This window comes from Xenopus laevis, chromosome 8L (assembly GCF_017654675.1).
Source record: "Xenopus laevis strain J_2021 chromosome 8L, Xenopus_laevis_v10.1, whole genome shotgun sequence".
In the NCBI taxonomy this organism is placed as follows: domain Eukaryota; kingdom Metazoa; phylum Chordata; class Amphibia; order Anura; family Pipidae; genus Xenopus; species Xenopus laevis.
The window spans coordinates 71,674,792-71,702,397 of record NC_054385.1 but is presented as its reverse complement, the minus strand read 5'-3'; the positions used below and the strand labels follow the sequence as shown (position 1 = coordinate 71,702,397).

The 27,606-nt window shown below is 40.7% G+C and overlaps 2 protein-coding genes across 12 annotated transcripts in view; one reads left to right on the top strand and one right to left on the bottom strand.

The window, feature by feature from the left end:
- Nucleotides 1-23,558, top strand: part of LOC108698644 (mitogen-activated protein kinase kinase kinase kinase 1) — a 52,922-nt gene extending 29,364 nt beyond the window's left edge. For 3 of the 5 annotated variants that reach the window (XM_041572957.1, XM_041572955.1, XM_041572958.1), the window contains 25 exons: nt 127-199; nt 875-1,006; nt 3,871-3,933; nt 4,581-4,662; nt 4,803-4,922; nt 5,559-5,634; nt 5,733-5,794; nt 6,736-6,800; nt 12,414-12,461; nt 13,237-13,306; nt 13,691-13,850; nt 14,156-14,229; nt 14,966-15,050; nt 15,142-15,218; nt 15,328-15,388; nt 15,487-15,586; nt 16,169-16,227; nt 17,343-17,446; nt 19,902-20,079; nt 20,614-20,682; nt 21,119-21,172; nt 21,701-21,790; nt 22,213-22,283; nt 22,672-22,721; nt 23,155-23,558. In XM_041572957.1, the coding sequence (XP_041428891.1) occupies nt 127-199; nt 875-1,006; nt 3,871-3,933; nt 4,581-4,662; nt 4,803-4,922; nt 5,559-5,634; nt 5,733-5,794; nt 6,736-6,800; nt 12,414-12,461; nt 13,237-13,306; nt 13,691-13,850; nt 14,156-14,229; nt 14,966-15,050; nt 15,142-15,218; nt 15,328-15,388; nt 15,487-15,586; nt 16,169-16,227; nt 17,343-17,446; nt 19,902-20,079; nt 20,614-20,682; nt 21,119-21,172; nt 21,701-21,790; nt 22,213-22,283; nt 22,672-22,721; nt 23,155-23,224 (2,093 nt within the window). In that variant the 3' untranslated portion in view covers nt 23,225-23,558. The remainder of the gene's footprint in view (nt 1-126; nt 200-874; nt 1,007-3,870; nt 3,934-4,580; nt 4,663-4,802; nt 4,923-5,558; nt 5,635-5,732; nt 5,795-6,735; nt 6,801-12,413; nt 12,462-13,236; nt 13,307-13,690; nt 13,851-14,155; nt 14,230-14,965; nt 15,051-15,141; nt 15,219-15,327; nt 15,389-15,486; nt 15,587-16,168; nt 16,228-17,342; nt 17,447-19,901; nt 20,080-20,613; nt 20,683-21,118; nt 21,173-21,700; nt 21,791-22,212; nt 22,284-22,671; nt 22,722-23,154) is intronic. The other 2 variants (XM_041572956.1, XM_018230288.2) reach the window with 2 other exon arrangements.
- A 1,682-nt stretch (nt 23,559-25,240) lies between these two features.
- The window catches only part of ryr1.L (ryanodine receptor 1 (skeletal) L homeolog), a 119,472-nt gene continuing 117,106 nt past the window's right edge, over nt 25,241-27,606 (bottom strand). For all 7 annotated transcript variants that reach the window (XM_018230279.2, XM_041572954.1, XM_018230284.2 and 4 more), the window contains one exon: nt 25,241-27,492. In XM_018230279.2, coding sequence (XP_018085768.1) covers nt 27,397-27,492 — 96 coding nt within the window. In that variant the 3' untranslated portion in view covers nt 25,241-27,396. The remainder of the gene's footprint in view (nt 27,493-27,606) is intronic.

Here is a 27,606-nt window from a genome sequence, read left to right as displayed (position 1 = left end):
TAATGGTTCGGCTGACTTTACATGATTTTTTTGAATTAATCTACAAACACATTCTTTTGGCTTACTTACCTTTCTTCTTTATTACTCATGAAAACTTCTCTCGTCCTTTCTTATCTTGCTGCTCAGCGGATTTTGGGATTTCGGCTCAACTCACTGCTACTTTTGCAAGAAGAAAATCATTTATTGGGACACCTTACTGGTAATGTGTGCATAGATGTTTCTATTTGCAAATGTATAGGATTAGCTATAGTGCTAACAAAGGGCAGAGTAGTATTATTTCACAGTGTAGTCATTATATATATATATATATATATATATATATATATATATATATATATATATATATATATATATATATATATATATATATAATACACAAGAGCCATGAATATCCGGTAACTTATATCCTTATAAAAGAGGCTTAGTGATATCATTGGTTATAATTTGAGCTTAGTGATGTAATTTATGTCACATGACTCACTGAAACGTGTGTATTATAATAAAGTACCACCTGTTGCAAAATATGAAGATATTAGAAGTTACTTTGGAGTTCCATGACCTGTATAATAGAATTTTTTCTCAAGTTATTACTCACCAGCTCTTTAGAGTTCCCCATACCATCAAGAAGATTATTTGTTTCACAAACAAATATTTAGCCATATATCCAGGGCCATAGACATACATACATACACACACACACACACATATATATATATATATATATATATATATATATATATATATATACACACCTGTATAGGCACCCAGAGCCTAGAGCAGCAGCTTTTAGGGGGACCACCTGCTGGTGCCTAAAAAATTGAACAATCTGCATTTGGATTTCTTTTGGCTGTAGTTACACTGATATCTCTTGCAGGATGGCACCAGAGGTGGCTGCTGTAGAGCTGAAAGGGGGCTACACAGAACTGTGTGATGTCTGGTCTCTGGGGATCACTGCAATTGAACTGGCTGAGCTTCAACCCCCAATGTTTCACATACACCCCCTCAGGTAAGTGGCAGGGTCCTTAGTAATTATTATTTTACCATATGCTTAAATTTTTGGCTTTAAATGAAAGTGGCACCAAAAAGTAATATTTGGTTATATTTATTTATGGATTATGTTTGTTGATACAGCAATTACAAAAACATATGTATTGGCAGCTGGCCCTAAATAAGATAAATAATGTACAAAGCTCTATAATAAAATTACTGCTTTAGTTTTAACAGAGAAATCAAGAAAGCTCATTTATTTGTATAAAAAAAGGACATCAAAAAGCAAATACAGTCAGTAAGCCATGAAAGACACTTCTATGCAGGTTTTTAAGAAGGCATTGACCAATTTTTTTAGGGTGGGGCTAATATCCTTGTCCTATGACCATCAGATTTTCCAGTAGACCTCTCTTAAATACACGAGAATATCTAGTTGGCATATGCATAGAATTTTTCATTGCCCACCGATGTAACTTTGATTTGCGTCTGAATAAAGCTGAAAATATAAAAATATAAGATATATAAGTGCCAGACTACTGAACAATCCTTGATCAGCGCTCTGCAGCGATTTGGTTGATCAGTTCCTATATATGCAAAGAATTTTCTGGGTATGTGCCTTGCAGGTTTCAAGTGGGTGTGCAGGAGCAAAGACATGTAAATGTTGCATGGTTAAGGCTAGACACCATTATTCCTCTCGCAGGGGCAAAGTGCAAAATAATCACTGATTGCAGCTTTATTTGCACTTTGCACACTTCACGGGACATTGAAAATGCACCCTAGTGTTTTCCATTTTGGAGAAAAGAATAAGCATGGAAGGCATTGTGAGAAGTGGAGTCTTGGCTGAAGGAGAGCTGTTTTTAGATACTATTTCTGTAGTCTGGCAAACTGAGAAGGGAGAGGGTAGACAGAAACCAATTTCAATGGTTATACAAATCCATTTAAAATCATTGAATACTTTTTATTCATATTTGAAATATGGAATTTTGGAATATTGCTAAAATAAAATTAATAAAGTAATTTACTTTTACTGTGCAAAGATATAAAAAAATGGATGGACATCCCTTGTAATATAGGGTGTGCAGAGGAGTAGTTAGTATTATTCAGAATAATAATCCATGATGCCCTTCCTTCTCTAATTATATTAATATCACTTTATAAACTCAACACTTATTCTTTTGAAAGGTTTCTGTAGGTTTTTAGCCTTAAATAGTATTTAGCTATGTAGACCTTGCAGAATGGTATAGGATAAAAATGCTGTTTTTTATGCGATTAATATTATAAATCATATTTCCATAAAAGAGTAAAGCACCAAGCCCTCATGCCTTACTTTCTCTGGTTTTACCTACCTTTTTACTGGTACCCATGTTGTGGAAAGTACTACAAACCCAGGCTAATATATCTTTTTTCACTTAGTTATGTGGCAATTCTAGCACTAGCTGGACAGCTCAGGGAAACCCAGTGTACTGTATTCAATTTAACAGTGTGCCATTAATATGACAATCAAAGCCCTATATACGCATACATAGTTACATAGTGACATAGTTAAATAGGGTTTAAAAAAGCCCTTCAAATGAAACCACACATATACACACTGACAATGACCCCTCCATACCCTCACATTAATTGACTATTGATTTTAGTATCACTGTAGGTTTGGATATTATGCTTGTCCAAGAAATCATCCAAGCCCCTCTTAAAAGCGTTAACAGAATCAGCCATCACAACATCACCCGACCCATCAGTTCATTCCACAACCTCACTGCAAAGAACCACCTATGTTGCTTCAAATGAAAGCTCTTTTCTTCTAGTCTGAAGAGGTGGCCTCTGGTGTGGTGATCCTTTATGGGTAAAAAGGTCCCCTGTTATCTTTCTATAATGTCCTCCAATGTACTTGTAAACCTCTTGATTCCGTTTGTTGCTTGGTCATTAAACTTCCTAGCTGAGATCTAGCCTTGTGTAATTTGTTGAGTGCCTGATTCCTGTTTGTTTCTGATTCTTGAGTTCCTCAACTTCTGGCCTGTATACTGGACTTTGTCTCTACCTGTTTGCTGCCCTGATCTCAGCCTGCCCACGTAGGTTCCTACCTGTCAGTCACACGTGTGGTTATACATCTGGTGGTACCATGGCTGGAACTGAACCTAGGACCCGAGCAGTGCTAAACATTGTGCCACCATGCTGCCCATAGCAATGAATACCTTACAAAATCCTCCTACTAAACGTCAAAGCCCTTCATTCCTCTACACCTCACTACATCAGACCACTGGTGTCTGAATTCATTCCTTGTCTTTGCACCCCACTTCCCCTGCCAACCCATCTTATACCTTTCTCTCTTGCTGCCATTTATAACTTAAATTTCATCCCCAAATTCCTCTTTAAAGAATCATCCCTCATCTTCTTGAAAGCTAAACTCAAATCCTACCTCTTAAAATACTAGTACATACAACATTTGATCTAGCCATGGCACTTCCCGACCAGTGCCCCAACTACTATAAATAGCAGCATTACTGACCTAATTGTGCCACTGGCTTAAAGAGGCAGAATACCCCTTATTCAAGGGCTTGTGCTGATCATATGTTTGCCTATTGTTTTATTTAAGTCTACAGTTCTTATTATTTATTGAACTAAACAGGGCAAATAGGGAAGTTGAAGCTACTCCACGTTTGGTCCTTGTGAGGTATATGGTTAGTTTGAAGGTATGAACATATAAAGAGGAATAGGCAGGCGGAGCATAGTTGAAGGGTCAGTGAATAAATGAGATTAGTGGGGAAGAAACATGTCACTATTGTAATTATAGATACACTACAGTAATTGCTATTTGCTTATTTTTTTTCCATGTATGTGTACTGTTACATTAAGATAATATAAACTCTGCTTTTTTCTCAGAGTTCTCTTTCTAATGTCCAAGAGTGGATTTCAGCCTCCCAAACTGAAAGAGAAGTCCAAATGGTGAGTCTGTCTGTGCCAGGAAGTGGGTTTTTCAGTTAAAAAGGAACTGAGGTTATGAGGTAGAAGTGTGCGAATGTCAGTGTGGGCAGTGTGATATTTATACATACTGTAGATATATGTCTATATATCACTGTATATATTGGTCAAAAAGTGTTTTTGGGTGTGTCTGTGTAATCTGCAGTGCAACAGAAGTATATTTGCATTACCATAAATGTACACATATTTGTGCTGTTCTGATATGAATAACTTGCCTTTGCTTTACTATCTATGCCGATATCTGTATGGCAAAAGCCATGATACAGCTGTGTGCAGTATGTTTGGCATTGGATGTGCATTCACAGGTTTTCATCATGTCTCCTACCATGGCTGACAGTTTTATTCATACATACAGTATACTTATATTTAAATCAACAGTGGCGGAACTACCGGGGGAGCAGGGGGTGTGAGCGGGCCAGGGCCCGCACCCCCTCAGGGCCCCCCGGCAGCGCCGCATGCCACTGAAATCCCCACTAAATTTCGTCCTTTCGGGGGGGGGCGGGGCCCGGCTGCGCGTCACGCACCAGGGCCCGCCCCCCTCTAGGAACGCTACTGTAAATCAATTAAATAGAAAAGGTAAATAGTTATATTCTTGCTGTCTTCACTTTCAGGACAGCACCCTTTCACAATTTTGTGAAAGTTGCATTAACGAAAAGTCCAAAGAAGAGACCAAGTGCATCAAAACTGCTAACTGTAAGTCATGGGAAGGGGTGGCTGTTTATAAAGAGGAATTTTTTAATGAACCAGTGGAATGCATTGGGACTAAGCTTCTCAACTTTAATTCAACAGAAGTGTCTGTACTACCTGATTTTACCTTCTTTCTCACTTACTAGCATCAGTTTGTGGCTCAACCAGGACTCCATGCTTCCCTAACTCAAGAATTACTGGAAAAACTAAGAAATCCAGAAAAACACAAAGATATCTCTATCCCAGATGAAGAAGAGGAGGTGGAGGTGAGAGATGGTGAAAGAAAGCAACAAAAATGGCAAAAAAGAGAACATATTTAGAGGGACACCAATAAAAGCCCTCATATACATTTATCAAAAACATACAGTTAGCTTGCACTTAAAAGAACTGTACATCTTTAATAATACAATAATAATATATATATATATATATACCTTGAGAAAAGTCTCAAAAAAAAAATATATATATATATATCAGTATAAGAAATTGATTTGTAAAGTAAACATTAATTAAATAATTAAACATTTTTAACATTACTGACCCTTTAACGGATAACTGAATTCATACAAAGAGATCACCCAGTTGTGCTGGTGGAGGAGATGGTTTTTGAGTTCCATGTAGACATTGTGAATACCTGAAACAGGAGATATTGAGACCAGGGTTCACATACCAACTCTTGCAATGCCATAATTACAGAGGTCATTGTAATGCCAGGCTTCTATCAATATATAATACAGTTCCATCTAATAATCAGTAAATGGATTTTACTATACTAGGGAAAAAAGTACGGTACAATGGTTTGATCTCAACTAATGTATATTAAGAAATGATCCCCATGGCTTTTAGAAAAGTAATAGATATTGCAGTTTCCATCTCAGTGAACAAACATCATATATTGACAGGCTTTGCCTACTTTTTCGCGAATCCTTTCGAAAAATCGCCACCCTAAAGCCACCCGATCCTCTTCAGACATTCAGTGTAAGTATTGCTGTTACTGGCCTCTGTATATACATTGTGGTCTTTTATAGTAATTACTTTATAAGTTAATGATACCTTTAATTTCTTTTTCTTCTCAGTGCACCAGATCAATTTAAAGCAGATTGCAATAAGTAGTGAAGCAGATACTGCATTAATATCGGTAATGTGCAATGCAACTTCTTATGATTTGTGTAGTTCTGTTTATGGACAGGGTTTCTGTATAGATCCCCAACCTCTGCCTGGTATAGCATGGGGCTACTGAGCTGCTTTGATGAGAGAGGAGATATTATTTTTATGATTCTCTCAGTAATTGTCTAGTTTGAGTCCTTCATTATAGTCCACTAGCAGATCCTTTCCAACTGCAGAGCTGCTATGTATAAAAGCATTTCCTTCCCCATAATATCCACTAAAAAAAATGTACACAGTGGGGCTCATTTATCAACACTGGGCAGTTACCTATAGCAACCAATCAGCGATTAGCTTTTTAAAGCCAGCTGCAAGTAGAACAATGAATGCAGCAATTTGATTGGTTGCCATGGGTTACTGCCCATGGGCAAATTTGCCCAGTTTTGATAAATGACCCCCAGTGACTTTTATATCAGGAAGGCTAAATGGACTGAAAAGTAAGTTGATAACATGAAACCCAAAGGCAGGTGATGTTACTTACTTGCCAGCTTTATCACGCAAGCTAGGATGAAACAGGCCAGTGTTGTTAGGTGCATACCTGTGGCTAATATGGCGCAGAGCTCAGCAGCAGCAGACACAAGGCAACCCCACCTGTAGGGCTCCTTATTTGTGCGTCTGATTATGCAAATTAGGAAGTGTGCAAGTTAAGGGCTGGTAGAGGAGAGCAGTTTCCCTCTGTTTGGCAACAATGTGTTCATGAGTTGAGAGCAGGTCCTTGTGCTCTGTTTTAGAGAGCAAGAAGCAGCACACACAGGCATTGATGGAAGGGCAGGGTGCAAAGTGCAAAAAAATGGTGGCTTGCACCCTGCCCCACTTTTGGTAAAGAAGCCTTTATTTCTCAGGGGTGTCTTAAGGAATATGTGTATGTTCTTATGAATGAATCTTCTGAACCTAATCTTCTAATTTTTTTTTCAGGATAAATATTCTGGTACAGATTGTGGTCTAAGGGGAACACCAATCAGCCCAGTCTCCAGAAGGAGGTAGAACAATCTTCTATTCTTCTTACAATACCCCTGGCCATTCTAGCGTAAACTGTGACATTGGCAACTTACACAGTGGAGAAGGGGGTAGCTTTGTGTTTGGCAGAGGCAGGTGGCATGGGGGGGTTGTAGTTTGGGGTTTGGGTTGCATTTGGCACCTGCATCCCTAGGCCTGACTCTGCAGTATAGTGGGGTGTGTGCATGCAAAGTTTACGTACTCTGTGTAAAATAGTTGTCAAGGGAGTCTACATCAGAGAAGGGTTTGTACAAGAGGAACTGTTGCTAGTGGAAAGTTAATGATTCTCTTTGACAAACGGGTTTTATTTAATTGGTTTTCCTCATGGAATGGGGTTTTATAAATGCAGTATCTAGTGGAGATAAGTCTAAAGTTACTGGACATTCTGAGTTTTCTTGAAATGTTTCACCACTCATCTGAGTGGCTTCTTCAGTTCAACTGTGGAAATAGGGAATGCCGCAGTATTTTAAACCCTTAAGGGTACAACTAGATACTGCATGTCATGAGTGAAAACCTTCATAGATGTATAGGGTGTTTATTAGTTTTGCTAATAAACACAGCATTTTCCCTACTACAAACAATTTCATCATGTTGACTCAGCAGTGCATTGCCGACTTATGCTGCAATCAGCCAGTTAGATCTTGTGAAATAATATCAGTGACTCACAACATCAGTGTGTAGGTAGGAGCTGCAATCAAATGGTTGTGTGGTTAGGTTGTGTGGACATAGTTCAGTTAAAAGGAATAAACTTATGTTATGCTGCCTGATGCAGAATAAGGAAAAACTATATACTTTTTTTTCAAACTTGTTTTTATTTAAAGATCTTTACATAATAGTTACACAATCACTGTATACTTTAAAGAAAGTGTAAACCCTCAAAGACATTCATGTAAAATTGTTTAGAGCAGCAGATGACCCTGTTGTTACTAAGTTTATCATATTAGCAGTGTAAAACTGACAGTACCTTGCAAATGAGAAAAAAATAATGTAAATCAAGAAAAAGAACCATTTATAACTACATTCTACCCATAATCCTGTAATGTGACCATATTTTCTCTAAGTCATCTTGGGGGACACAGGGACAGTGGGGTATAGCTGGTACATCCAGGAGGGCAGGACACAACAGTAGGAAAAACTACCCCCTCCCCTACCAGCTGTACCGCCAGCAGGCAGAGCCTAGACCCGTTTTTGTTGTGTCCTCAGGAGTATAGGACGTTAATTCATTCACTCTTCATTATTTCGTTTTTTATTTTGTTGTTTGTCAGTTGCTTGACACCTAAGAAATGCCCAGGCCCTCTACACAGAGCAGAGGTTCCCCATAGGCATTCCCCAACGTGGGACCTGTCTCCGGGGTCTCTGATATTTCAAGACCACCCAGTCCATTCAGGTCTCCCCTTTTTTCTCATAGGTGGAGTCTGACTTGTGTGTTTTCAGGACACAGTGAGTATACTATCTGTGCTGTCTTCTCTCCTCACATATCCCTCTCCCTACATTAGGGAATGGGGTTAATGGGCCTTTTTTCCCCTGCCCTCCTCGCAAGCCCTAACACTCTGTCTGCAGGAGGGGAGACTTTCATGGCAGTGCACAACTTTTGCCTGCCTATAGGAAACGGCTTGTCCTTATCCATCCCATGCTATGTGAGCGCAGCCCCTTGCTGACTCGGGTCTGCAGGGAGGAGCCCTATTTCTGAGAGTGCACATTAAGTTTGCGTATTCTCCATACGGCGTTCAGTCTGTGGGGCCAGGGATGTGTGGCTTTTTATTAAGGGCAGGGGAAGGAGACGCGGAGCGGGGAGGCTGAGGCCCAGAGATGCTTATTGCACACTGAGAGGGAGCGCACCCGGCTACAAGTACTGGGTAATGCTAGTAAGCCCAAGGGAGACAGGCTATCACAATAAAGAGAGCCTTTATGTAGTAAGTGCAAACCACCTGAGCTTGGTCCTGAACCTCCAGAACCTGCTCCTCCCCAGGAAGACCAAGACTGTCAAGGGGAATCATCATCCCTGCACAGAGATTCTCCACCGCATATACAACCTTCCACCCCTGAGTGGGCATCACAACTGGCTTCTGGAATACCAAAGTTAGCCCAGTCACTGGATAAATTGCTCTCCCACCTTGATAAGCCCAAGGCGAGAACCTCTAAGCGCAGAGCTCCTTCTCCATCCGAGGAAGAGAGTGATTACCCTCCCAGACAAAGAGGGTGAGGACTCACAAAAGAATTCTTCACAGTCAGTGGATGCCTTAATTTCCTCGGTACTTGAGACCCTTCATCTCCAGGCCTCATCTGACAACGCTAAGAGCCTGTTCAAACGTCACCAGTTTTCCCCTCTCATTCGCAACTGGATCAGATCATCCAACAGTAATGGGATAATCCAGAGAGACGTTTTCAGACAAACAGAAAGTTCCAGAGACTTTACCCATTTCCCAAGGAGCTTACAGAGAAGTGGTCAATGCCACCCTCTGTTGACCCGCTGGTATCCTGGCTCTCCAAGAACACTGCCCTGCCCGGCGTCGTCCCAGACGCCTCTTCCTTCAGGGACTTGATGGATCCACATTCTCTGCTTCAGGCACCTCTCTACGGCCTGTCCTTGCCATGGCATGGGTTAGCAGGACAGTTCAGTCCTGGTCAGACTCCTTACTCACTGCCATTACCTCTGGGGCAACCCGCAATGAGCTTTCTCAATGGGCATCCCAAATTAAGGAAGCAACTGAGTACATGTGTGAGGCTTCGCTCGATGCCATTCAAGTCATTAGCTGGATACGATTATCAGCCAAGCTACAGGGGGCAAGAGTACCCTACTACCTCAGCCCAAGGCTTGCCCCCTCCTTCCGCAGGGGTAAGTTTTTTCGTGGCTCCCAGACCAAGATCGTCACCATCGCGACAGTCTTTCGCAAACCGAGGACATTTCAGTGGTGAGCAGAGACCTCCATGGCAGAGCAAGAAGCACACTGCCAAAACCGGAAACAAGACGTTGTCGACGTGCCATCAGTCACAGGGCCGATAGGGGGCAGGCTTGGCACCTTTGCCGAAGTGTGGACCACACTCATTCAGAGTCTCTCAAATCAGTCATTGCAGCCATGTCCCCAGGGTAATTTCTGATCTCACTCAACATAAAGGATGCCTACCTCCACATCCCCATGTTCTTTCCGCAACAGAGATACTTGTGATTTGACTTCCAGAATCACCACTATCAGTTCACAAGCCTACTCTTCGGGCTAATGTCTGCCCCGAGGGTTTTTACCAAGATCATGGCAGCAGCAACAACTGTGATTGCCAATACAGGAGTTTCCATCACCTCCTAGCTGGACAATCTGCTAATCAAGGCAACCTCCTTCTCAGAAGCCCAGAGATCTCTCCAGACATCCATGGACATGCTCCAGGAACTAGGCTGGGTCTTAAACCTGGAAAAGTCTTCCCTAACGCCCAGCCAATCCGTGGTTTTCCTAGGAATGCAGTTCAATACACAAACGCAGAGGATCTACCTTCCACAGGAGAAGGTCAATCATCTCCAAACCTTGGTAAGGTTGCTTCTCCAGAGACCTCTACACTCAAGTTCTGCATTAGGGTGTTAGGGGTCATAGTGTCCACCATAGAAGCGGTGCCATTTGCCCAATTCCATCTGCGAGAGCTCCAGTTGAACGTTCTGAGTTTTTGGAAGAGGAAATCCCTTCTTCAAGATATCGACTCTCCTGCAAGACAAGAGCATCTCTCCTCTGGTGGTTTGACAACACCCTCTTGTCCTCGGGCAAACTCATGGGAGATCCACAGTGGCGTGTTCTCACCACAGACGCCAGTCTGTTTGGCTGGGGAGCAGTTCTTGAGGGTCGCTCTGCTCAAGGTCAGTGGAACCAAGGGGAAAAGAAACTACAAATCAACCTGCTCAAGATCCAAGCAATACGCCTAGCCATAATCCATTGGCAGCAGATTCTACAGGGTCAGCCTGTAAAGATACAGTCCGACAACGCCACGGGTGTGGCCTACATCAACCACCAGGTGGGCACAAGAAGCAGAGGAGCACTAGATGAAGTCAACCTCATCTTCAAATGGGCTGAAGCCCACCAGTCTCAAGTATCTGCTCTATCAGTCCTTTTTCAGAAACGGCTTGCTCTGTTACCTGATGTCAAGACTTATATGCAAGGAGTAGCACATATGACTTCTCCAGTTCGAGCGCCAGCTCCTCTATGGGACCTCACCTTGGTTTTACAAGCCCTTCAATACCCTCTATTTGAACCGCTAGGATCAGTATCACTTCTCTGGCTTACCTGGAAAACTGTTTTCCTTCTGGCAATTGCCTCTGCAAGACGTGTTTCAGAACTCAGCCCACTGTCATGCAAACCGCCTTTCCTCGTTTTTCACCATGATAGGGCGGTCCTACGCACTATTCCATCCTTTCTGCCTAAAGTAGTATCGGACTTTCATTTGAACCAGGAGATTACAATACCGACTTTCTGTCCTTCACCTTCCAATCCTAAGGAGAAGGCTCTACACACCGTGGATCCTGTTAGAGCGCTAAAGTTCTATCTACACAGAGTCCAGGACATTCACAAGGTGGACTCCTTACTAGTCATTCCTTCAGGCCCCCACCAGGGAGGGGCGGCCACAAAATCGTCCATTTCACGCTGGATCAAGCAAGCGATTCAGCGACCCTACGTGGCACGTGGCAAGACGCCACCAGCTAGACTCAGCCCATTCTACTAGGGGGATGAGTACGTCCTGGGCGTTCAGGAACCAAGCATCAGCAGAACAGCTGTGCAAGGCAGCTACGTGGACTTCTGTCCACTCTTTCTCAAAATTCTACCATATGGATACTTTTGCGGCTTCTGACACTCGCTTTGGCAGGAAAGTGCTTCAAGCCGCAGTGGTCACTTCCACCTAAGCCTCACTCTCCCACGCGGAGGAATTAGGGGACAGCTTTGGTACGTCCCCACTGTTCCTGATGACTTAGAGAAAAGTAGATTATACCTACCGTTAAATCTTTTTCTCTTCAGTCACTTGGGGTCACAGGGCTTCCCTCCCTGGACATGTTATGTTCAGTACTAAGTTGGTTACGGTTAATAAAGATTTTTCCTGTTGACTTTCGAACAAACTGGTCTAGGCTCCACCTGCTGGGGTATAGCCGGTAGGGGAGGGGCTAGTTTTTCCTACTGTTGCGTCCTGGATGTACCAGCTATACCCCCACTGTCCCTGTGTCCCTCAAGTGACTGAAGAGAAAAAGATTTAACGGTAGGTATACAAAATCTCCTTTTTTCTATTCCACAAAATAAATTGTGAAACCCTCCATTTACTTTGAGGATCAGATGATTTTGCCCATTTGAGAAACCGGTTATTTCAGTGTAGTTATTTTGTGGGCAAAACACCATGTACTGTATATTGCCCACAAAATAAGCACCATGTACTGACCACTTGCTTTACCTAAACCATGTGTACTTGAGTATTCATTGTAAAGTGTCAACAGAATTAGAATTAGAATAAAACTGCCAATCAGTTCTCAATGTACAATGCTCAAACTGTTCCTGGGGACTGGCAAGAGGGGGAGCCTTTTCCTGCACATCTAGGAAACAATAGTAATGCAGTTTTAATAATCTTTTCTACCACAGGGTATGTGACAGCTCTTCTGATGATGATGACTATGATGATGTTGACATGTAAGTTTTTTGAAGACAGGTGTATTGGGCATTGCAGATGATTTTCTTACCACATTATTATCTAGTTATTCAAGAATGAAGCTTACAATAGTAGTTTGCTGTGTTTTTTTACCAAATGAAATGAAACAGCTAAGTGATTAAGTTAGATCACTCCACATAAGTTGAAAGGGCTCCACCTACCCCCTACCCATTCTGATTGCCAAACAGTCAAGTCAAAGCAATTGCTCTACAGAAGGGTTTACATTAACAGTTGTTGATGTGAAATGTTAAATAACCAGTGAGCTGTTATTCCAGTGCAGTTTTAAAGTATCTATAGATTTCTTAATAAATCTACACATGAAGCAGGCTGTGCATGGGTTTATATTAGCTGCTGGCTTGGCTACTCTTGACCATTTTTGTATGGCAGCAAAGTAATGGTCTTTCTTACTGGTGGGATGAGCACTGCATCTGGTCATGAATACATCCATCATTAAATGGGCACCATAGATACCCTCACATTATCTGGTCACTAGCCCGATGGGTAAACAGTAGCATCACATCATTTTGGCCTACCACTTGGGTGGACAAATCAGACACCAAGCAAGAGGATCTGTCCATGTATTGCCAGATTTATGCATGGTTCCTGACATACTGCTTGTTGTTTATGTAATATCTTTGCATAACATTAGAAATAAATCCATGCCCATAGCATGGAATTGTAGCATGAGCAGTGCAGCCATATAAAGACTGAAAGACTGATGAAATTTCCTTTTCGTTTGCATTATTTTTTCAATAGCCCTCAAAATATTGATCATAACAATGATACATCACCCACAGAGGATTCCCCTCCTCCACTGCCCCCAAAGGTGAGTCTTGTAAGCTCTTTTCTTATTCTTAAAGGTCATTAAAATTAAATTTGATGTAAACTTCATTTCAAGGAAAAAAGAAACTTCCAAAATATAATAGATTAAAAATCCTGTACTGTTTCTTCACTATCCCCTCTTAGCAATCTGTCTGTATGCATGAAATATTTTAATTTTTTAAAGGCAGTTAACTGTACTAGATCACTGGTCTGGTCCCCTTTGACTAGATGGCACATATAGAAAGACTGTTGAGGGGGGGGGGGTAGTCAAGAGTAAATTGATTATTCCAAATCATTTATAGAAGTTTTATTACTATTTATTTCCATTGCACATTTTTTTTTCCAAAAAGGCCTCTTTCGTTCATTAAGTGTTCTTATGTACTTTTAGCCGAGATTTCGCACCTGTTCGGCAGATGCTAAAAGAGGCCAGCAGAGACTGCATGCACCTACCAATCTGGTTCGCTGCTGTAGTGGCCCTAACATTCCAAGGAACCCAGCACATGCCTGGTCTGAGGGAATAAGAAATCCACTGCTTGCTGCCAGCTCTGGTGAGAGAAACACAAATGGGAGGAATGAGATAAAAATAGGGAAACGTACAAGAATATCTAAATTTACAAATCTGGTGGTTAACTGGAAAGGAAGTTCGTTAAGCTGAACCTGAAGAAAGAAAGAGGAAGTCGTAGTAACGCATAAATGTAATCAGAGCATGATGTATTTTGTATTTGGCTTACATCCCCTGATCCTGTACAAGTGCAGGGGTTCTTAAGAGATTCATATACAGAGTAGACTTTTCTGTAGGCTAGTCGATTATGAGCTACTCATTAACTTTTTTTTTCTTTCTTTACAATCATAGAACCATCCCTTTCATCATGTGATTCCCCATCATCTGTACCACCAACCCTGCCTCCTAAAAAGGGAAAAAAACAGGTGATACTGTTGTCCAAATTATTCATATATATATTAGACATTATATGGAAAGTCGGCCCTGAATAATGATGCATGTGTGGCCCACAACTTCTATTGTCCTCATCTTAAAGTTTCTTTTAAAGTGGCCATACATGGGTAGATTTAAGCTGCCCCTTCAGGCCAATTTGGCAGCTTCTCTGCCCTTTTATGGGACCTCTGAAAAGTCTACCCAACCGTTATCTGGCCATAAAGCGACCAGATGTTTGTTTTTTTGTTGCATCAAGGACTGCATTTGTCTGTTGATGCAGTTCTCTATCCACTGACCTGTGTAGTGGCAATTTTGATCTGATCATTGGCTCGAGTGACAAATCGTATCATAATTGCTGCTATGGTGGCTGTCTGAGGCCTGCGATAAGGCCAAAAAATTGTATCAGCCCAAAATTGCCCACCTCACCAAATGGGCGGATCTTATAATGTGTGGCCAGCCTTGTATCATAACACACCCAAAGGATTGATCAATAATAATAATTTAGTGTCTATGCAAGTGAATTTTCAAAAACAGGTTTTAGTTACAAAGCTATGATTATAAAATTGGTAAGCCAGCACACCATGTCAAGGTAAAGCCTATCTGGTGGCCCCTAACTGTTTTCCTCTAGTCATATTTGTCATACTTGTTCTTATTTATTTTACTTAGCCTTGCTCCCACAACCCTCTTTTTGTGTATTTTTGTATCATCACACATACCTGTCTTTTTCAGGCAGGGGTCATCTTTAAAAAGATTTTTAATGGATGCCCTCTAAAAATCCACTCTGCAACATGCTGGAGTCACCCTACTACAAAAGGTGGGCAGTATAGCATTATTATGGGCTTATTCCATAGATTTCAATCTGCCGCTGAACAGTGTTTCTAATATGTAATTCTATTTGTTTTCAGACATGCATGTGATTTTAGGAGCAGAGGAAGGAATATTTACTCTGAACCTCACAGAGTCACAAGCTTCTCTAGAGCTGGTAAAAGAACACCTATTGTATACAGACATAAATAACCTCTGCAGGTTCTAAGATTTTTTCTTTGGCTCATATATATATAATATATATATATATATTTTTTCTTTTCAAGCTCTATCCTACTCGAACAACTTGGGTTTATTCTATCAACAATGTTCTCATGACCATAACCGGTAAGATGAGCAATCTGAAAAAAAAGCAGCAATTATTTGCACCCCTTGACTTTACATGTGAAATGACCTAATTGATTGACACTTACTGTTGTCTTTAGGAAAAGCCTGTCACTTGTATTCACATGGTCTCCTTGCCCTTCATGAGCAGTCTCGGAGAGAGCACCGCCTGGTTCAGATGCCTGCACATAGACTACTAAGGTAATCTTAATGTTAGTACCTGGAGATAAATAGGGTATTTAAGAATATTTTTTACGTTTGCAAAGTGCACGTTTCGGACACAAATTGCCATGTTCATTATCTGTCTCATAATGCAGAGTTTTTTCCCCAGAATGCCAGTGGAAAGCACTGAGTTGCGTTCACTGTATTTGCCAATGCATCAAAACAAACTCAATTGCATGTGTGCATTTTTGGAAATCAGGTGCAAGTAGTAGCTAGTATTCTTCAGGACATGGCATTAAATGTGTTGTTCACCATTAAATTAGCTTTTAGCATGACAGGAGAGTGATGTTATTTGCAGTTGGTCTTCGTTTATTATTATTGTAGTTTTTAAATGATTTCTCTTTTTGTTCAATAATTTCAGAAGCTATTGGATTGCTAGGGTCCTCGGTATTATCTAAGCTAGTCTCAGAATTCGATTTTTAACATTATGACCCAGCCACAAAGTAGTGGTTTGGTATAGACCATGCCACTTCCAAGTGTACTAGGCATTTAATATTACTGGAAAATAATTTACTATTCCCATGTGTTTTACATTTATTTACTTTAATGTGTTATTTTCAGGAGGAAACTGACATCAAGCAAAGTTCCAGACACTAAGGGCTGCAAGAGTTGCTGTGTGGGTGGGTTTTTTATCCTGCACTATATCTTGCTGTAGTTTTAGTTGTGTATAATCACATGAAATATAAACCAGTTCATTGAATTTCTTTCTGCTATATATTTGATAACTTTTCATCACTTTTCTCTCTCTCGCTACCTTTTGCACTCTTTGTTTAAGGGGAACATTTGGATTTGATACAGTGAGTAAAATGCGGGTTTGCCCACTCTGCACCATTTATTTTCCTGCATGCTCTTGTAATTATAAAAAAAATGCTGATCAGTATGTCTGATTCTGGAGACGCAAAAATTTCCACTGGGTGTTGAATAGCATGCAAGTGGGTTTTGCTTGCACCCTTAATTGGTGTCCACATGCATGCCCCTTACTTGTATACTGTGCATTATAATAGAGCACACAAAGGTGCAGAGGAGACATTCCTCTATCTCCCATCACAAGTGAGCGTGGATGGTGGGGGGTTTCAGTGCTGGGGGTGGGCTCTGTGCTTTAACCTATGGATTCAAGGCACTGCAGGAGCTGTCTACTTAACACAGGTATCTCTCACAACCAAGATCTCTACCTAAAGGCACAACCAGCACAAGGGGCAGAGAGAATATTTTGCTTTCATTTGGTCACGGAGTACTTGTGCCTTCAATTTATAAAATTGCCATTATGTTTTAGACTGATATTATAATTTCTATAAGGACTGCTAAGCCATAGTCTTAGAGGCAAACTGGAGAGGCTGCAAATGAGGTTGTGTTGCCTTCCTCTAGATCAGGGATCCCCAACCTTTGCCACATTCAGATGTAAAAGGAGTTGGAGAGCAACACTAACTTGAAAAATGTTATTGAGGTGCCAAACAAGTACTGTGTTTGGCCATTTTGCAACCCCTATGTGGATTGCCAACCTACATTGAGGCTCTGTTTGGCTGTACAAATTGATTTTATGCAACCAGAACTTGCCTCCAAGCCTGGAATTTAAAAATAAGCACCTGCTTTGAGGACACTGAGAGCAACGTCCAAGGGGTTGGAGAGCAACATGTTACTCACGAGTTACTGGTTGGGGATCACTGCTCTAGATCAATTATCAGTTTTCAGTCACATAAAAAGGTTGACTGTGACTTTATTATCCTTTCTCCTTCAGCTCACAATACTGTGCGAGACAGCTGGTTTCTGTGTGCAGCTCTGGAGGCCAGTATCCTTCTCCTGGAATGGTATGAGCCACTTCAAAAATTCATGCTGCTTAAGGTAATTGAATCTCCATTTTGCCATGGCATGCTTGCCTAGTCCTGTTGACCAATTTACAAATGTCTCTTTTGTGAAGTAAAGGAGCTGCACAGGGATTTGTTACATTTGACAGCTATTGGAATCTTCTGCTGCTTGTATGACCTACCCGTGGCTGCATTGCGTGTCTATGAGTAACTTGTGTATGCAAGCCTCATGTATTTATTGGCCAAGACAAGTATTCAATGCAGAGAGAACCATAAGCTGGGATTCACTTATAGCCAAAGATTCCCCCATGGGATGCAGACAGTAGGCTGCCAGTTTGGACAGTTCTGCTGTAGAGCACTGTTTATCAGCTTCTTTCCTAATGGTAACTTGTAGTTTCACTTTATCTTTGGCAAAAGCTAAACTATACAGACCCAACAAGACAGATCCAAAAATCAGCTTTGTTTTTTTACTAACTATACTCCCCATGCTTAAACCACTGAAATAAAAATACAACAAAATAAGGGGTCAGTAAATATAGGTCAGTCAGTCCCTATAATTGTCCACTTATAGGATCAGTGCTGATAGGTAGTGTCCAACGCGTTTTCGGCGATCTTATGACTTCCTTAGGGGATTAAACAATTGATTTCTTAAAAAAAAGAATTTAAAGTATTGCTACTAGGAACAGTGTGCCTAGTCTATCTTTTAACCTGTAAATGCGGACTGCAATATATTGGACAAACCAAAAGAAAACTGAAGACTAGGTTTAGGGAGCATAGGCTGAAAGTTCTGAAAGGTGATAAATCCTATGGATTTTCCAAACTTGGAAGTACATAAGGGAGATATGAGGGGAGTTAATATTATGAGTATTGAACTGGGTTCAGTTAATTCATTGTGTCAAAAAGAAAATGATTGGATCTATAATTACTCCATTAGGTTTGAATGAGATTTCCGATTTCATCATTATTTAGTGATTATTTTGAATCTATTTTATGTCCGTTGTCTGCTGTGTATATGTGTCTGTATACATTTATTTATGTGATGAATTGTATCAGCTAGAAGATTTTGGCACATGATGAATTGTAATTGGTTAGCTCAAATGTTGATATTTATTGATTGATTATATCAATTGCGTATTTTAACCTTTCTTAACCCATTTCTACGTGCTTGACTACTTAGTGTGAGAATACCTGGTGGCCCAGTGGGCTGGCGTGGACTCCGGCAGTGCTAAAGTCTTCTGCGTGCCGATGTGTCTTTTTACTTCGGCGCACCATGTTGACGTCATCATGTTTGGTGCGAAATTCGAATATTTAAAGGGGCCTCAACCAAGCTTTCACTGCCCAATGCAGGTCTACCTCCATAGTTCTTGGGTGCGTTTATATATTGTCTGATCATTGTTCTTGATCCTTCTTTGTTCCTGACTTTGATAATCTGATGCCTGTACTGACCATTGCCTGTTATTGACCATTCTTCAGATCCTGATTATCCGTATATGGCTTCCAAGTACTAGTTGATTCAGGGAATGCCCCCTACAGTTTGGTTGAGGCTCCTTTAAATATTTGAATTTCGCACAAAACACGATGACGTCACTGATTTTGTACAGCGCTACTGTTTGGTGTCGACTACGGCCTGTGACCTTGATTATGCTTTCCTCTTCCTGATTTGGTACCGCATTGTTTGTTTGATATTGACCCGGCCTATTCCTCATCTATGTTGTCTTTTCCCAGCCCCCTTCTTACACGTTTGGTTCCTTTGCTTTCTCAGAACTCTCTTCTTGGTCCTCTCACGTTAAGACATGGCACCATCCAAGTAGCGGAGGGCTCCTCCCGAAGTGAAAGGTGGTTGCTATAAGCAGAATAGTGAGCCGTGACTGGGACCTTGGCGTTAGTTTTGCGTTTTGGGATACATTACATTACACTTAGTTACTGAGTGTCTTTATGCGTCCTGTTGATGTTTGGTGTGTTGCATTTGTGCATTTTGGCTTGCACTCTCAATTGTTGGGTGTCTGTGCTGTGTAAGCATTTGCAGGCATGCACATTGTGGTTGTGGTATTTGAATTACGCTGTTCCTGGTAATACACACATGCACAGATATCTCCAGGTGCTGCCGCATCATTTCCTGTGGCGCCAGTAGCAATACTTTAAATTCTTAGAAATCAATTGTTTAGTCCCCTGAGGAAGTCGCAAGATCCACAAAACGTGTTGGGCCGTTTAATTGATGAGCTGTTTTAAACTGCATATACTTTTATTTCAGTAAAACATATTGATGATTTTACACTGTGGGAGTGCGCCCCTTTCTCTTATGTTTTATTGGTACATAAACCACTGGCCAGGTTCCAGACTACTGCTGCCTTAACACTTCTCTAATGGTTGCTCATATTACACAACATACACCTTCTCATTTACTTCTGGAATATATAAATTGATCACAAACATGTCATTTATCTTTAAAACCTTACTGATTTTTTAAATACATATTTTGTTTTTCTCCCTAGCACTTTGATTTTCCTCTGCCCAACCTGCTCAGGGTCTTTCAGATGTTGGTTGTACCTGGGGAGCAGTATCCGTTGGTGTGTATTGGAGTCAGCAAGAGGTCACCATCCTGTACTAGTGTTCGATTCCAGACCATCAACCTCAACTCTTTGACCTCCTGGTTTACTGACTGTGTGGCCGGTGAGTGTGTGCAGTGTGAGATCTGATTGCTCTTCTCATTGCTGTTGCACAAACAGAACAGACACTGAGGTTACCTTAACTCTTCACTTGCTTTATGTAAGCAGAAACATTGCGCAGCATAACACTGTGTGCCAGGGACCTCAATTTGGGCAGTGGTCAGATCATCACTGAATAATATCCTGTAGCATCCAGCATGGCTCCACCCAATGTATTCTTATTCTCTACCAACAGAATGTGCATGATTTCACTGGAATCTACTACAGCAGTTTTAGAACCCACACAAATCTCTAAGCAGCTAAAGTTTATGGGAAACTAAAGCATCTATCCAATCTCTACCCACTGCCACCCACAGCAGTTTGTAATTTGGCATATGTGGTTAGCCATTCTCGACAAACATAAAGCAAGACCTTGGGGTCCATTAGTGCACAAAAGAGTCCCTATGACATGGCAGAATAATTGTGTGTAGGTATTTTGTTTTATGTTGTATCTTTATCTGATGTTTACTGATGGATTATCTGTGCACTTCATCCACAGAGAGCTCTTACTCTGGACCAATACAGGTGATACAAACAGGCTCTGACAGTGTCTTGGTACTCACTGACAGTAAGAAATGATTTCCTATTTATCTTGTTGGAATCCTACTTCCTCTCTATCTCCCTCATCTCCAAACTGATCTATGCCTACAGCTTATTTGCCTCATCTCCAAACTGATCTATGCCTTCAGCTTATTTGCCTCATCTCCAAACTGATCTATGCCTTCAGCTTATTTGCCTCATCTCCAAACTGATCTATGCCTTCATCTTATTTGCCTCATCTCCAAACTGATCTATGCCTTCAGCTTATTTGCCTTATCTCCAAACTGATCTATGCCTACAGCTTATTTGCCTCTAACTGTTTACCTCTGCTTTTCTCTCATTTTTCTCTATCATTGCTTACCCCACTGCCTCCTTCTTCTACCAGCTTCTGAATATTTGTCTCATCTGTTGTCTTCTTCTCTGCATCATGCAATGTTTTTATGCAATATTTCTTACCCATGCAGCCTTGGGTAAACTGGAGCCAGGATCTTGGTCAGAACAAAATCCATTAAGGCAATGTAGGTGGCATGCAAAGTCCACCTCACTTATGCAAACTGCACTAGACCCACACCAATATGGCCTGATACCTCTTGATAACTAGCACAGCAGCACAGTGGGTTGGTCACTGACAATAATGTAGCAACAGGTAAATTGGCCAATGAGAGACAGAAAATATGTGTTAGCAATAAAGGAGACCAGCAGGTTAAATAGATTCAAATAATGGAAAGCATTGGTTATACTGTCTAGAATTTTCAGAAAATGGAGATACATTTTGTGGGAAAAGGCGAACAAGAACACATGCATATATGAAAATTATTACTGTAAGGGAAGGCCTGTCATACAGCTCCCTTCTGAGAGTGGTGAGTCAATCTAAACCATTAGAAGTTATTATTGACTGATGCATGGATGAATGTGAGATTAGTAAAAAAGCATATTACAGCATTTCAATCATAACTAGATTTTATCAATATTCATATTGCCAATAAAAACCACGTTCTATTTCTCATGTTGTTGCTCTCTTTCATTTAAAATCCTTTTTTGTGCAGACACACTAAACTTGGTAAATCTTCAGGGAGAGCCACTTCAGACTTCCTTATTGACAGATATCTCATTCAAATGCTCAGTGGTGTCCGTAGGTAAGACTACTAGATAAGTTTTTTTTTATAGTGTCCTATCCAAAAGATTTTATACCTGTGCTCTGTGTGATTTTGCCCTGACACCCCTCTATCTGATATACACTTTATGGCCAAAGGTATCCACATGACGAACTACGCAACTGGATGGCACTTCTGGAAAAAGGTTTATTGCAGCAGGCTGCTGGTAAAACACACGTTTAGGGAGAGTCTCCCTTAGTCATAGGGTATCCAGGCACCTGCATGTCCAGCATATCATTCCTAAACCAGGGGTTTTAATAAGAAGTTGGGTTACCCCTTTGCTGTTATAACCATTTCTACTTTGCCAGTAGATGCTGGTGGGATTTGCTTCAAATCAGCTCAAGTTTTTAAAAAGTGCGCACCAAGAAAATGGCAACCCTACTAATGATTTCTTGTGCTTTCAGCTGTTTTCAGAGACACTGTTCTGGTGTTCATGGAGAAAGGTTTCCAAGTATTAAACATACAGTCTGCAGAGGTAAGTTAAACAGACACATCAATAGTCTAACCACACTACTGACACTTTTGGGCCCGCAGCAGGAAACAAAACAACTTGAACGAGTTAATTAATGAAAAAAATGTATCAGGCATTAGCATGAATAACAGTCTGATAAATGATTAAGTATCCATTATAGTTTGTTGGATTTTTAATTGCAGTCATGTGCACCCTGGATTTAAGTGAGTTGTGTTTTATACTTGTACTTAAAGATTGAGAGGAGAAAATTTATGGCTGGGCATCACTGTACCTCAACCTAACTAAATCAGAACTCCTACTGATATCTTACCCATCTGCCCCTGGTGTTTTTTAATGCCCTTCCACTTTCATTCTCCAGTACTTTCACTATTTCTTCTACATTTCTACACAGGTTATAGCTGACTGCCGAGATCGCAGTTTACAAGTGTTATCATCTGACAGGTAAATTGTACTTCCTTATTTACTGCTTCAGAAAGTCACAGGTTTTTCTGTTGTTCAGTAGCTATAACAAGTCCTTGTTGTTTCCTTTCCTCTCTCATGATCTATAGCAAATACCTCCCTGGTTGTTCTTCCTACTGCTCGTGTTTAGCTTTGTGTAGCCTGTTTCTTTGCCTTTCTCAGACATTATTTTCTTTGCCCATCTGTTCTCTTTTCAGAAGTCATTTTTCTCATAATTTTACCATCCTCTGTTTGTATAAACTAGCACTTTTTTTTATTACAACTCTTTCTAACTTTCTCCAGAATTAATAACTGAAACATGAGTGAGCTTACTGTCTGTTTTGCATTGGCATTGCATTTATCTACCCTCATATGCTTTTCATGGTTTCACTTCTTACAATGTACATGTTAAGTAACTGCCATCTTTCACTTTTAGCAGGATGGTTATTGTAGAAGCTCCACAGTCTAGTCATGGCAACACAAAAAATCTTTATATCCAGGAATAAAATCACATTCTACTTTTGAAATGTGAGACTGGAACATAGAAAAGCTCTTCCTCCAAGTTTCCCAACTGTATCATAAGCACCGAGAACTGTTCTGCCCATAATGAACTGAATGAATGGTGACCGCACAACTGACTTTTGTGTAACTTTCATGTATGGACCATACCACACGGGCAAAATATCAAAGTTACCATGTCTGGACTAAGATTCAATATAAGCGTTCCATCCCAACACAGGCCCAGTATGAAGTATGACCGCTTACTGCAGCAAGTTGCCATTCTAAACCTTGTGGTTACTGTCTAAATGTCTATCCAGTAAAAAGTTTTATGCACTTTCACTCAGTTTATATTGTATGTACTACTTTCCAAACATTCAAGAGAAGCAGGACTCTATTGTGGGTACTATGAACACCTTTAAGAACGGTTTTCAGCAGAAATCCATGTCTTTTAGCAGTGATTTTATGAAATTTTATATGAAACCCATTTTTAAAGTGAAATGAAGCACTTTGGATAAAAGCTATGCCTCATATAAGCTGTTGTGTAGAACATACCAGTCCTTGTCGATCAAATCCCATGGCATTATATGCATCCCCTGATAGATTGTTAGGTGAGATATACAGTACCATTCAATAAACAGCACCATTCAAAAACCATCAAGATGTCTCACTCACAGGGCCGTATATAAATAATGGGCGCCCCTAGGCCTGCTGTCATTCATCGACCCCTTCCCCTCCCCTCCCCTTTATTCGCACAAATTTTTAGAGCAATGGGGATTAGCGCACAGAAAGATTATAAAAAACGATTGTATCTCCTGTGCATCCCCAGTGTTTCTGAAACAATGTGGGTGTGGTTGAGCAGCATGCCACCCCCTAAAATCCTGCCGCCCTAGGCCCGGACCTTGGTGGCCTTTCCATAAATCTGGGCCTGCTCATTCACGCAGTCTGTGTATCCTTTTACCTGGGTATGACAACTTGGGGATTTTATCCTTTATCAAGGATGAAGATCCTTATGAGGACTGAATTGTTGGACACAAATGGTATGTGAATAAACAAGTTTCAAAGCCCTGATCCAAATTGTAAAAATGTACATAATTTGTATATTATATTAATATGCATTTGATCTGCCATATTTCTGTATATTGTACAGACAATTACCAAAATAAGCCAGGACATGGGTGAGGACAGTACCATAAAATCCTCTCCCCCCCCCTTATTTTTAACCAGACTATATCAGATATATATATGTGTGAAATCCCTGGCCCAGTTTATGGGTACATTTCACCATTTTGGTAAGATCTATTGTGTTCTAGTAAGGTAATCCTTCCCAACACTGATCACTTCCCACCTGAATAGATGATTTTTAGAAGCTGGCATCCATAAATAAAGCAGTTTTACATGGTTGATTGTCAAGTATACCCTCCAACAGAACAGGTTACAACTATGTTAGAAACCATGTAGCAATCCACACATGCAAATCTTTGGGGAGATTTAGTCACCCGGTGGGAAGGCCTTTCTGGGTGATTAGTCTCCCGAAAAAGAGGTGATTTGTCACCGGGTGACTAAATCTCCTCGAATCTTCATGTGTATCTCTGCCCTTAGGGGCAGATTTAGTCGCCCACCGACAAATGGCCTCTTCCTCGAGGGACTAATCTTCCTGAACTGCCTTCCCGCAGGCTAGAATTGAAATCGCCGGTGGGATGGCACTCAGAACACTTCATTTTCCGAAGTCGCCTGAAGTTTCCTCGTGAGGCAACTTTGGGCGACGTCTGAAAATGAAGTGATCCAAGTGCCATCCCACCGACGATTCTAGCCATAGGGAAGGCAGTTCGGGAGTTTAGTCCTCGAAGAAGAGGCCATTTGTCGCCGGGCGACTAAATCTCCCCGAATCTTCATGTGTGTCTCTGCCCATAAGGGATGAAAGATCATTAAGCACTATTTATATAAATTATAAACAACAGATAAACGATCCAGCTTCATAGATCAATCCCTTAATAAGTGCTAAACAGATGTCCGACATAAAGCATCTTCAATAAATATTTTATTATGGACAAACAGAACAAACAAAATGCAGCACAAATAAGGTTCCCTCCCATCCAAAGCCATAGGTATCATATTGCTCCCACTGGGTCTCAGTCTGTGTGATACAAGACAACAGCACTGAGGAGAGATGCTCTGCAGCTAATGTGTATATGTGCTGAGCAATGAAGAGGTAATTGTTATTTTATTTGTACACTGTATAGAGGGAAATGTTCTGTGGGAAAAAAGAGGAAACGTCCTGCAGACATATCATTGCATACATTATTAAATACTGTTATGGGGTAAAGCAAACATTCTACTTGTATGGCACAACAGAAATGTCATGTGAAATGTCATAAAAACACCTACATTCATAGGATGAAGGAAACTATAGAGGCAATAGGAGTAACATTAAGATGCGTGTACAGGGATAAGGGAAAGGTGAGTCTGTAGTTCCACTATGTGTAAGGTTTCATACAGGAGAACACAATACAAACATTGTGGGGTTCATTTACTACTAATATTGCTATGAAATTGCAACTGTGTAGTTAACTATAGCAACCAATCAGCAATTAGTTTTACTCAGTCTACATGTTAGAAAAGAAAACCAAAGAGGATACAGGTGCAATCAAACACATCTAGTAGTAAATCACCAGAGAGACCTCTCTCTCCTTATTGCATATCCCACTAGTGCTGTGGGAGGTAATGGGAGTGGGTTATCCCTTGGGAGTAAAAACGCAGATCTCTGGGCCGACATTAATTATACTTTAAAGCCACAACTGACAGTTATTTTTAGAGTCAAGTCGGCCCCTTTTGATTTCTGAAACCAATTACATCTCATATGCAGGATATAAGGCACTTAAGTGTAGTGGAAACATTCACTCTCCCATCGTACAAAAACATAAAAGGCAATATTTTATATGTCAAAAAAGCTTAGGGCAAGTAAGGTCTAATGAAGATATGTCTGTTAGCTCCATATCATCAGGCAGATCAGGATCCAGTCCTAGTATACCCATATTCCATTTATTATTACAAAGGAACAAGGAATGCATCTTCCAAAAGCCAGGACTGGATCATTATTTCCCTCAATGCATGGAGTTCCAGGCTCTCCAGCTGCAATGGGCTCCAACAACATTTTAATAAGGAAGGATATTTGCATTTCAGCTTCCATGGTCTTCATTTAGTAGCGTATTTGAAACTAGTGTTACAAATAAACAAAACATTAGGTAGGAAGGAGCCATTCATTGTATGATATTCAGATTCCAATGCAAGGGAAAATTATTTGACATTTATGGATCTAGAAATCTGACACAAATTTAGAAAGTTTTTTGACTGAAAGCACATTACAACACTAACCCATTTTTTTATTAATTTCCCACATTTTGTGTATATCTGAGGTTATTGTGTACCATTGCGTTAATGTCAAAGTCTTTGCAGGCTTTTGATATGCAGGCTCTTACAGGCAAGATAGCGTTAGGACACTATACAGATAATATTAATCTGGCGGCCTTACCATAGGGTATTCATGGTAATGGGTGTAGGAACTGATCTATGCTGCCTGCTAGTCTCCATGTTTGCAGAAAGGTGAGGCCTTAAAGATGCAACACTTTGTAGAATCCCATTGTTGCAATTTATTTATGGAATCAAACTGCTCTATTGTTGAGTCTTGGAGCTGTGGTCTTCAGCTTGTTTACAGCAATAAGAGGACACAGGGGCAAGGGTCAGCAAGATTATATCTTCCACATTACAAGTTATCGTATGCTACTGACCTGAAATGTTGCAATGTTCTACAAGCACAGTCGCCTGCAGAGCCCTCGAGACTGCATTAGATCTGCAGGAATATCTGGAGTGACCCTGCAGGAATTATTCAAGACTGTATAGATAGATCGGATTCTCTGCAGTGCTTTCTGTAGAGATGTTTCGTTCTGTAGACATTTACGGCTTACAAAGCTACAATGGCATGTAGAGGTATCTGGTGTTTAAAGGTAAATTATTTTTGCAGTGGTCTTGGGACTAATAAAATGTAATGATTCACAGACTCACTTCAGTTTGCAAAAATGAATGCAGACATTTTAAAGGTGGACAGCCTGCAGGTGGGACGTGCAGGTAGAGAAATATGCCTCTGGTAAACTAGACACTAGAAGTCACTTGATAAATTCTGTTATCCCAGCTGGTCCTCATATGTCTTCCTGAAACAGTCTCCTGCTGGGAAGAAATCCCAACATCTCTCCTGGTACATCTTCCAGACATAGGATTCCTGAACAACATGAAACCACAATCATATATTATCAAACAATTATCACATCTTGTCAAACAACTGTACAACTACCCATTTCTCAAAGATTTTAATCTCTTGCCAAGAGGCTTAAAT